The sequence below is a fragment of the Pempheris klunzingeri genome, chromosome 19 (assembly GCF_042242105.1).
Source record: "Pempheris klunzingeri isolate RE-2024b chromosome 19, fPemKlu1.hap1, whole genome shotgun sequence".
Taxonomy (NCBI): Eukaryota; Metazoa; Chordata; class Actinopteri; order Acropomatiformes; family Pempheridae; genus Pempheris; species Pempheris klunzingeri.
Genome location: NC_092030.1, coordinates 19,058,396 through 19,070,958, shown reverse-complemented (window position 1 = coordinate 19,070,958; position 12,563 = coordinate 19,058,396). Strand labels below are relative to the sequence as shown.

Genomic DNA, 12,563 nt, shown 5'->3' with positions numbered 1-12,563 from the left:
GTGATATGAAATGTGGGAGGCAAAAACAACAAGTCTTTGGTTGAGGTACTGAATAGTTAAGGTCTGACTAAAGGTGATGAGTGCGCGTTTGCTAATGCAGAGGGGCTCTGGCAAAAAAACAAACATGTAGAGGATCGTCCAGCCGAAACGTTTAACACCATGTGATCCTCAATATGAAAGATACAATGATTTTCTGCATGATAGTTCTCCAGAGAATAATAAACTTTGTCAAAGAATTATACACTTTGGTGCAGAGCTTCGGCATCTGATAAGCCTTCAAACTCATGGATCTGTTATTGTATTTATTAATCTAGTTATTTCAAACATAGGCCTGTTTTCAGTCTGAACACCCACTAGGGCTGGTTCTTGGGGTCTTACTAGAGCTACATCTGAAAATAACAACACACTAACAAGCCCTCTCTTGCATGTAGATATGGTTAAGTGCTGCTGTCTAATGGTCCTACACTGTGGTATATTAATGGCGTCAGATAATGTCCTCTACTGTATAAATAAAAAGTTGTTATAGGTCACTGCATCATTCCATCATCATGGCAAAAAGCACTGCAACACCAAACCCAGTGTATTGGAACGTGATGGTACACGATGGAACAGAAACTGAAATAGTCAATAAATTAAAAAAAATAATAAAAAGCATTTCTTGTATGGAGCTGACTCACTTAAACGGCTGCTCCACTTGACTCTCTATGAAAGCCGAGCAGAACAAGAGGAGATCGGAGGTGACATGGGTGGGTGTTTCATGCTATTCATTGAAAAAGACATTTCTGAAAAATTGAGAGTTTTGAATGAGCTCGGAAATAAAGTTTCATTCCAAGTATTTCTCTTGACAATGTGCATCAGAAGCAACCGGAATAAAGCCAACAAAACCTGATGGAAAGCACAGACTGAGTCTCTTCTTATCAGTAAAAACTATGGATGTGTCTTGTGCAATGAGCTTTTTAAGAGTCTTTTTTCTTCCTTTATGGCTTAAAGAATTGAGTCCACTGAGTTGCACTGTGTTTAACAGAAGCTACAGCAGAAGGTGAAGTTCCTTAAAACTTAAATTAACCATGCAGTTGCAGAAGTGTTTTGCGTCTTTCCATCTTTAACACTAAAGAAATCCACTAACTTTGTGCGTCGTCAACAGAAGTCAGTAGAGACGAGGCAGACAAGACTGTAACCTGTAATGTCATCAAAACGTTCTGAATCCTACGCCATCTTTTTATCTATTTGTCCAACCCACTCATTACATAAACCTGGTGTTTATGTAATGAGTGGGAATAAAGAACCACAACAAGATGGCTTCAACCTTATTGACCTATTTGAAAGTGAAACCCCAAATGAGGCTTGTCCATGTAGACACTCAGACAGAGTTCGAGGAGAGGACGCGCCATCTCAGACATGACCGACGAACATTAACCCCCAAAGAAATAATCTTTGTAGTGATGTTCAGAATAAATCTGAAGCTCTACCAGCACACACAGATTTTTAAATCCTAATCATAAACTCGTTGGGATATAAGCAATAAGCATGGATAGAAAACCATTACTGCAAAATCTAAAACTGGCTTTTACCATTTTAAATACTCTTCGTTCCTAAATGAATCAATCCAGACGGGATGTAGACAGATTGAGACTATTCTTCACTTTGATGTATTGCAAAGGCCACAAATCCTACTTAGCACATGAAAGAGGAGCATAAACCTCAGAACAGAGAGGGGCAAGATGGGGGGAGGGGTGACACTATCAACATTATATAAGCACCGTGTCCTCCTCTTTCAATGTCATTTCAATGGCAGATGATTTTAGGGGGGCAAACTGAATATCCAGTCGCAGCCTTGTGATGCATGAACACAAGACTGACTCAAACATGCCCTAACAGGCTTTTCAAAACAAAACAGCCATGGCTGAAGAACTCTCGCTTACCTCCAAAAATGAAAAGCGTGCAGCGGGCTGCACGGACTGCAGGGGCTAGTGGGAGTGGGGCTCAAGCTTCGGGGAGTGAGGCTGCAAGTTAAATGGAGTGTAGTGAATAGTTGTCTTTTATCACACACAGGACAGAAACACCCCTGTAACAACCCCCTCCCCACAGCTCAGACACGTGCCCAGATGAAGACAGCAGCATCATGATGAGTAATGATCCCTGTCAGATGAATGAAGTCATGTTTAAAGAGCAGGTTCCAGAGGCATTTGTCCGATTCTGAAGTGTTTGTTTTACATTGGGGACGTCTCACCCCATAGATTGTTTCAGTGCAAACTGAAATGAAAGAGGGCAAACAGGCCCGCTAGCCTGCAGCGCTAAAACACTGCAGATTTTAAAGAGAGTTAGAGATTCAAGTTTCACACTCTTCACTGAATTCTTGTGATTAGGTTAGAAACAGCATGTCTCCTGTTATTCAAATCATACAGAGAGACTTTCACTTTACCTATATGATGAATCATGAACCGAGCCCCATTTAAACTGAACAGTGGCACTGCAGAGCATTAGGTCATATAGAGGTGAGGAACTTTTGCTGCAGTGAACACAGTTTTAAAAGGATGAGTCTCATTTCCAATCCTTAACAAATTCCATTAAGAGACCAAAACCAAGTGATGCTACTGACAAGTGCCAAATGTAGCCAAATATATCTTCTTCCCCCTGTGCCACAGAGCTCATTTGCTGTCAAAAAACCATTTAAAGCCACATTGTTGCACTGGGTGACATGTTTTTTCATTAAGATGAACATGGGCACTGTAAATTACTTTGAGTCCAGATCACATACTGCAGTAAATACTCACGAGCACATCAAACATATTTTAATCTGCTAATGAGTTCCTGGCAAACACACGGTTTCTTCCCGTTTGATTACAATTTCCTGAAAACTACAGTGGCCAGATGCGTTAAAAGTGAAAGTATATATTCGTGACCCAGTTTTAAAGGTTTTACGTCTTCAGTTGGGTCCCAATGAGCTTTGGGGTTTAGAGCCACAGACAGGCAGGAAGTTGAAAGTATTGAGACATACACTAAGACATTGTTGGTTTTGGTCTTTCATGGGACGGAAAAATATAGAATGTGTCTCAAAATCTGCTTAAGAAAGAATGTTTTTTAAAGCAAATTCAACAGTCACTCATCAGACCGATTATGTTCTCTCAATTGCAGATTGGTGGGAACCATAACAAATGCCTTGTTGACCTAAATAAAAAAAAAAAAAAACGCATCAAGTAAAATGAATGACTGTGGCTTTGATAAAAGGGGAATGTAAACAGACAGCCTTCCACAATTCACTGCTTTTCACCTTATTGATCACATCCAGCAAACACTGCCACTCATCATTGGTGTGTTATGGGTCTGTGTGTGTTTCCTACGTGTACACTGTGTGAGTGTGTGCGTCACGCCAGCAAATAAAGCATGTTGTGCAGTTATGGCACTCCTTTACGTGACACGTTATCTGTCTGTCCATCACACACACACATGCATGAAAACATAATCGTGTGAACACAAACACACACACGCACACACAAACACACACACACACACACACACACACACACACACACACACACAGACACACAACCTCAAGTAAGCCGCTGTTGCCAAGCTGTGAAGGAGACTTCCTGCTGCAGATGCTGCTGCTGCTAATGCTAACGCTGCACAGAGCTTAAAGCAACAGTGAACAACAGATACACTCATGACACAGAGACAGATGAAGCTACACACTGCAGAGGAGCTGCCTCCCCGGTAGGATAACGGAGGAAAATACTCACTCTAGCGTCAGCCCTGGAATTCTCAGCCTCTCCCGCTGGGCTTTCATGGCTGAACTGTGCTCGTTTGCTCTATTGTGGTCATGATATGCATTCACACTGCCTGCCTGCCTCCCGCCCCCCCTGCACTGACAAAGAGCCAAACCCAGCCACCACAGTGCGATGAGACGGACTGGTTTTCTCTCCCCTCACAAAAAGGGAGGGGGTAAAAAAGGGGGGATACGGTTCTTGTTTTGGTCTTTCCACGTTCCACCTTGAAGCTGTCAAATGAGATCCTCAGTCGCCTGCGGAGGGCATGGAGGCAGGACAATACCCCTTCTCCCCTCCCCTAATACACGCCCCCTGCTCCTTCACAAACGCATGCACATTTGTGCCCCCCCACCACCATCACCACCACAATTCCCCCACCAGCTGGTGACTTGCTACATAGCACAAGTGAATGCAATATATTAAACCTACATTTTATCTGCGACTCTACGAGCAGTCACCTTGGCAGATGCTAACACAAGGCACGCACCACGCGATGCAATGCCACCACAACCACAGGGATGATGTCATCCTCGAAAGACAACATAATGCACCACTACCTGCCAGTCCACATCAGTCAGTGTACAGCAAGACAGAGTGCTCACACACCTGGCTTTACGTCCTTTTATACAATAAAATACAAATAATACAAACAAAAATAAAGAGGAGGGGCTAAAACATGCGTTTTGCAGGGGAATTACTTTATAACATCTAACCTTGCAGGCAAATGGAAGCATGGATTGAGAGTGTGTGCTTGGATGAGAGAAGCATCTGAGTGCTGGGTGTGAGAGTGGAGTCAAAGACTGAAACTCAAAGTAATAAAGCATGATGACGCACCAGAGTGTCTTGGCCGCTGCAGGGATTTAAAAGACCCCAGAGGCTACTGCTTATCAGCCATGATGCATTTTATCCACACTTATTGTTGCAGACACTCTGTTGCCAAACCTTCAAGATCCCAATAAGTCAAAATAAATCAATGACTCACTGGCGGGGAATTGCCCAAAGATGAACTACTGCATGATAAGAGAGATGCCTTGTTCAGATAATTCTACAACACGGTGCAAAAAATGACAGTAGTGAAAATGTGTAGTGTCTGTAATGAGTCAGCTACAATAATGTCACTGAACTACTGGTTTATGGCATTTTTGTTAAACAAGTAATGACGGGAGAAGTATGGAAAGCAGACCAGACAGACAACGCTCAGCTTCTGCGACACTCATCCAGTGTGCCAATGAATTCTTTATTACTGTGAGCATGTTTGAGGAGAAAACAGCCACTGCAGATGACACCAAAAACTGCCACTGCATTAAGCACAGACTGGTAGTTGAGGCAGGCAGGAACTGGAGCATAAGAAGATGCAGAGTTTTCTAGAGTAGAGCAGGTCAAGATGCGGCTAAACACTTGGAGACAACATTGCCTCATATCCTGTCCTGTAATTTTCAGGCATTTGGACATTGATATTTTAATGTCTTACATTTTCTTTTGGCCTGCTACATGTTCCAGCTTGCAGTGTGGGTTCAATAAGATGACCAACATTCATGGAATGCTATAAATGAATGCAGGAGAATAAAAGAGCCAAGCTATCCTATTTAAATCATACAGTGCATAGAGCCTTTGTCTGGCAGAAACTGAAACCTCTGACCCATGACTTCCTGTCAGTAAATGGCACTGGACTCTGTAGGTTGAAGACAATTTTTTCTTCTTTCTGAAAGTCAATGAGACAGCTCCAGCATATTCAGGGTGCTCTGGTATGCCCTCTGCCCTGAAATGTGTCTTGGAATATGCAGCAAAATGAAGAGGATTCAAAAAGAAACTTATAAATACAAAGACATGTCTACATATCGAGATCCTCATGTATCTATAGGTGTATGTGTAAGCAAACAGGATAAACATCTTTGATGTATTTAGGTAGCTTGCTTGTAAGGCCTATTAAAGACAAGCAATGTTTTTTTTGTATTCACTTTAAACTTTCTTGCACGGTCAGTAATGAAAGAAAAGGATCAGGCACCCCTCGGTGTCACCTATCAGATATCTTCCTACAGTCAACCACACATCTCACAGGACTCTCACGTCATTAACACTCATCCAAACTCTCACCATCAGGCAGACAAAATACAGTCTCTCTGATACATGTTGACGGCCTGTATGCATGCTGGGATTTTATAGTTTTATTGTGCATCTAATTCTAATCAAAACTTAAAATATTTATGACTTACTTACTTGAGAGCAAACAGATTTACTTATGGTCTCATACTTTACTGGAATAACTTGACATTTTACATAATATGCTTATTCACTTTCTTGTAAAGAGTCTGTAAACATGTGAAAACAGCTAGCCTGGCTTTGTCCAAAGGTAACAAAATCCGACTACCAGCACCCCTGAAGCTCTCAAATGAATATGTTATAGCTAGTTTTCTTAATCCATACAAAAAACAAGGTGATAAACCAGCACAATGTGGTTTTATATGCTGGACTGTTTCTTGGCAGGGTGCAATAAGTTCCTCAAGGCTATTGTAGAGAGCCAGGCCAGCTGTTTCCACCTGTTTGCTGCTGCCCTTATGCTAAGCTAAGCAAACAATCTACTTACTGACTGTAGCTTAATCTTCACCCTCAGCAAGAAAGAACATTTCCAAAAATGTCAAACTATTTCTTTAATAGTGGCTGTTTTACAGTCTCAATTAGTTTTTCAACTGCTGAATAAAACTAGAATTTGATGTCTTCCATGATATATTTAGGTAAAACTTTGGAAAAACGTGATTCTTTTATGTTAGTAATTTTTAGGTAGGTGATTCTCCAAGGTGTTAATAATAATGTATGACTGCTACTGTACCTGGTTTGAGAAAAGCTTTCACTGACTCACAGCACAATGTGCAGAGGAGCTTCCATTGTACATTGAATTCACTGGAAATCACTTCTACCTTGATCCAAGTGGACCCACATCAGTCTCTGAGAGCTGTCTGCTTTTTAGTTATTCAGAAAGTGTCACAGAAAGCTATTCATTAATGCGCAACTATACACCATCCTTATGTCCCTCAGTTTGAAATTAGTATTACACTGTATACACCTTATTTACAGCCTTTTAATTAATGCCACAGCTCCATGGTGGAGGATTCTTGTCACTCCTTTGCGACCATGTTGGTTAATAGAGGTGACACTTACAGAACACAATACACTGTTTGGCAGAATGTCAGTGGCACTGAATACCAAATTAAGGTTTTCTATGATGCACAATCTTCTTCATACCTTGTAAACATAAATGTGTCTCTGATGTGTCTAAAGAAAAGACGATTCTCTCTCTTTTTTCCTTTTGACCCGACCTGTGGATGTGTTATATGAAGTGGATACCAAAGCGAAGATGGTACCTATTCTAATTTAATGAGAATTGCTCGCCTGGGCATACGCCTGGTTTACTGGTTCAATAAAAAGACTTTCCGGGACTTTGGAAAAGTTTTACAAAGATTAAACTGCCATGTTGTAAATAGAAAGAATAATAATTGACCACTTTTATAGCTGGAGGCATCCTGTCAACCATTTTACTACCTCTTTTCCATTCGTGGTCTATGGGAAAAATGCTTTTTTGGCCCGCAGGGCATTTTTCATTGCAACACTGCGAGTGGCCACTGGGAAAAACAGTAAGCCAGTCTGGTATCCAGTTCTTATAACAAATCTATGAATCCACCTTGCTGCCATTGTTATGTGGCTAACGTTAGCTCAGGTAATAAGATGTCGAAGGCACGAGCAATGCGCACAAATTGTGCTGTTGTTAGCTGCAATCACGCTCACAACAGTCCTCATGTCCTCCCTTCATGTGAGATAGTGAAGGCAGGTTTACACATTTAACTTCAGACTTAGAAGCTGTACGTTTTGGGAGCTGACCAATCAGAGCAGAATGGGCTTTATGACATTTGATTATGATTTATGACATGGCACACTTGTTAGCAAACAGTTTCCCATTAATCCATTAAATAGATACAGAACACCATTAGCATTCACCTCAAGTCACATTTTTGTCACATTGAACAGATGCTTCTGTTCAAGGCTATGTAAAAAATTACTATTCAAGTGGATTAAGGAGGTGATTGAAGGCACAAAGCAGGTCATGGCAAATGATAATTTTTAAAGAGAAGGAGAGACAGCATGTTAGGGGAGCACATACTCTCAGAGGAGGTGACTGATGAGTGATTTCTGAAAGCACCCATTTCACCAATGAGGCAGCAAGCAGGAGTTTGGGTTGAGTTGTCCAACCGCCACTGTGACGGTAGGAAGAGTTATCGTTCACTGCCTCATTCACTCAACAACAACATATGTGCCAGACCTAGGATATATATTATATTCATGAAACAAGACAACACTGTGTATATAAAAACCTCTTGTAGGACTGCTACTGTGAAACTACAACAGAAAAATTAAACTGAACAAAAACACAACTTTATCTGCAGTGATCTAGCTCATGAGGTATGGTTACGACGTCTGTTGAATTGAATTTCATCAGAAAAAGGACGAGGTAACAGCATCTACAGTCAACAGTTCCTCTGGCAAAGCAGCTGATTTAGTTGGGCAGCTAAACAACTTTAGTCCTTCAGAAACTGCAACTGGCTTGTTTTTGTGCTGATGGTGAGAAATAAGAAAAGCATCCAACAAAATGGTCAACAAATCCAAACGAGTGCACCTTGAGCTGCCAACGCATTAATGAATGAGTTTCACTCATTTAATTGGACCCCACAGAAGACTTCCAGTTATTAAGGTCAACCTATTAATAGGTTCCAGTAATCGCTCAACTAGAATGACTCATGTTTAAAACAACTCCACATATGACATCGTCTAGGTATCAATCAATCACTCCTGGAGAGGGAATTACAGCAAATGGCCCCCATGAGATGTAAAGAGTTTGTGGAAAAGGCTAACCTTGGTAATTAACTGGCATGTTGACACCAGCCAGCATGCTAGTGACATCAAGTGTTCAGTAGGTGGCTCTCTGTCACAGGAAAACCACTGAGAGATTTCAGTGCTCTGTATTTGACAAACACGAAGCCAACATGGACTCAGTACAAGCACTTAACAAGAGTTAAGTCCCTTGTCCAGACACTTAGTGTAATGAGAGGATAAGTGGAGTCTGACAGTCCCAGATTACAAATCATATTATCTACATTATTCATGATATCAGCTTCAGCTTATTCCTACTCAGCTGCTACTGCACATATGTCACATGAACATTTTGTCAAAATCAAGCACACGAATGACACAACAGCCAGAGATTACAGCCAGAATACAGACTGAGAGAAAGAAATATATCTCTCTTTAAAAATATGAGTTACTTTATGCTCGCTTTCCTCATTTTCAAGTTGACAAATATAGTCTAAACAACTATTATCATTATAAATAAACAGCAGTTATGATGAATTTCAAAGAGCTATATCACCTTCGTCATATCCAAACACCATTATTATGTTACCAAGGTCGCTAGAGGCTCCAGCACTCTAAATAGAAACTGGTGCGGTTGGCGACCTCACAGCAGCATGTTTGTAATGGCTCACCTCTATTACAGCAGGTGCCCTCTCTGGTGAGGTGCCAGCGAGAGCAGCAAGGTGTCATGGGTAAATCTTTCTCCTCCATAAAATGTATCAAACTAAACCAAAATCAATGTCCTGGATGTCTATTATGCCTGCCTTAAAAGCTGGATCTCATGTGGAACATTGATGGCCAAGTATCATCTTTAATAACCCACTGAATCAAGCCTGCAGCCTGAGGACAGTTTAATTCATTGTACACATCCTCTCTTATTATGTGTGTTTTAGATTTGAAAAAGGGAAAATATATATAACACTGAACCACTGTATAAGAAAACATCCTAAGATGAAGTCTATTAGAAGCAGAAAAAGAAAACATTTACTCAGAAACTCACAAAGTTACAAATCTAAATCTGCAGGCAGGATTTCATTTTTTTGGATCCCTCACATTGTATCCAAGTTTGCAAACTGGTGAAAGCAGACATTTGGAGAGAAATATTTAAATGTGTAAAATAACTACAGGGTTTAGTGCTTCCAGAGAAAATAAGTGATGTGCTGTGATCAATGTTTATTCACATTATTATCGGTGTACAGCTGAGATATTCACATATAAACATTAATATAATTTTTGCTAATTTAAGTATCTGCACTAATAGTATAGGTAGTGATATGGCAGCTGGAGGTTTATTACATTGTTTTCCTATTAACCAAATTATCAAACCACTCAGTTTAAATCAGATAACATGTATGCAACATAAATCTGGGTACTTACAAACTGCCTCTTCTAGGAAGACTCAGCTCCTTCTGAAAATGAAAAGAAAAGAGTTATAGGCACATAAAAATAAAATTTGAGGAAGTTAGAGAGAAAAGGGGAAGGTGCTGCAGCCTCACAAACAGCTACCATATGGAAAGAGGTCACACAGCAGGTGTGAAACTGGGCGAGAAGTTTAAAGAAAGCATCTGGATTTAAAAGTGTTCACTTAAAATCATATAACAGCTGAACCAAGTGAACATGAAGGCCATGGAAGGACACGGCTCACCCAAACCCATTTATATCAATATTATTAAACTAGATGTAAATTTATAAGGCAGATAAAAACACAGATATGAAAACATTTCACATTCTGTTCTGTGAAAATGAAGCATGACAGTATATGTTTATTGCATTTTAATGTATCTATTAATAGACAATCCTGTATACATGCTGCTGAAGCCAACTGTAGAAAGCTGCGTTACAAAGAGGTCGAGGTTTAATCGCACAGAAAAAGCCCCAACAATGCCCTCATTGATTTCTTGAGGGATTAGATGTTCTCACAGGCTTGTTACTTGAAGGACTGGATGAATGAATTCAGTGAATTTTAGGAAACCACATAATTTAACTTGTGCTGTTTCCATTTGGTAAATCTACATTAATGACTGAGTACATATAGATGAGGGAGAACAAAGCTCAAGAGAACACCCTGGAAAGTGTTACTAAACTCTTCGCCAAAATCAAACGACACATTTCACTAAAAAAGCTGCCAGGAATGAATGAGTAAAACACATCAGAGCACAAATGAGCAGTGTGCAGCAGCAGCAGCATCTGTTGATGAGCCGGTCCCACCTGGAGAGCCACGCAAGCCAAGGACTACCATCAGCCACAATGACAAACAAGCACACCACGTACAGATCATTGTATCCTCTTTAGGCTTAACACAAATGTTTGTTTAATTACAGCAGATTCTTGTAAAGAAGCAGGTTACTTTTAATCACCCTCACAACATTCCCCTGTGCTATTTCATATCAGGAGTGTGAAACAACTACAAGCTTTCCAGCTCCAATTATTTCAAATCTCTCCCTGCTGTATCCGTCCTCCTGCTGTAAAAGAGCACTGATAAGTGACCGCTGGATCTGTTTTGGTTTGTGATTACAAATCCCACTGATTTGATCATTAGACATTCCATTGTCTTATAACAACCTGATAAGGGTCCTTTGTCTCAGACAGTGCAGGACACTGAGTTGATGTGTATTGGCTGCTCCCGTCAGCAGAAAAAGAGCAAAGCCCCACTCTCCCTTTGCTATCAATTAGGGCTTAATGTCTGGCTTCCCCTGCTGCCTTCAGAAGACCAAGGGCAGAGAGTTTCCTTGGGAGACATGACCGCAGCTCACACACCAGCAGGGAATGACTAACACTGATGGGATATCCACCAATCGCAACACACCAAATAACAGTGTGAAGTCTATAATAATGTGAAGACAATTTGAGCGCCAAAAACGCACTAATAACAAACTAATTTAGAGAAATATACATGTATTCATTTGAAATCAATTCATGGCTCAGTAAAATATGTACATAAAGTCAAATTAAATATCCTCTAATGACTGTCTTATTTATGCTTTTGATGCTTGACACTTTTGACAGCTTTCTGAGTAAGCAAAGCTTGTGTAGAGAAAGAGGTCTACTAACAGCAAGCATATTCAAAGCGCACTGCGTGACATGGTTTTAATGAAAACCAAGTGGTGAGACGCATCCAAAGTCTAGCTCTCCCTCTGACTAAGGTTTGGATTTATCTTCCTAGTATAGCTAAAGTAGCCCTGATTGAACAGACTTCGGGAAACTAAATGAATGCACGTTCCAGTAAAACAAGACCACAAACAGAGGTCCATTTGAAAGGATTAGAAAAAACCATAATGCTGCTACTGCTGCTACTTCACATTAAAAGCATTCAACTGGAAGAATGCAAAATGAAGCGGTCACAGAAATGCCAGGATTTTGTCACCAAGTTTACCACCGGCAGCCGTTTTTTCCATCAAAATGAATCTATGAAACAAGATGTGGTCATTTTGTGCAGGTGCCAGGCTGAACACGTCCAACTCCTCCGCAAAGTAACCCACCCTGTGTCCTGCTGCTGTGTAGAAAACTACGCTCGTCTCTTGTATTTCTGAAAAAGTAGCTGCTCAATTACTGAATTCTGGGAGTGGTAGTATAAAATCACACTTGGTTACCATCAGTAGCCATGGGCGTCGCCAAATAAACCATGTCTAAACTCACACAAGGAGGATTTAAAGGCTGTGGTATTTCTCTACCACGGTTAATCTCAGTAGCAGAAGCAGAGATCATGGAAACATTTTTTTCTTGTCTCCCTTCATCAGTCAGTGGTCTTCACCTCTTGCTTCATTATCCCTTAGAGACATTTCCCTTGATGTGCTCAGGGAAAGAGTGGAGCCTGAGCTGTGTGCCAATGTCATGGTCACAACGCTGTACTATTAACAACACTAAGACTATGCAGGAGAAATGAATTGAACGTCATGG

General features: G+C 40.7%; 1 protein-coding gene across 1 annotated transcript in view; it reads right to left on the bottom strand.

The window, feature by feature from the left end:
- Nucleotides 1-12,563, bottom strand: part of mast4 (microtubule associated serine/threonine kinase family member 4) — an 82,803-nt gene that overhangs the window by 32,296 nt on the left and 37,944 nt on the right. The window contains exon 4 of the mRNA XM_070851056.1: nt 10,044-10,075. Coding sequence (XP_070707157.1) covers nt 10,044-10,075 — 32 coding nt within the window. The remainder of the gene's footprint in view (nt 1-10,043; nt 10,076-12,563) is intronic.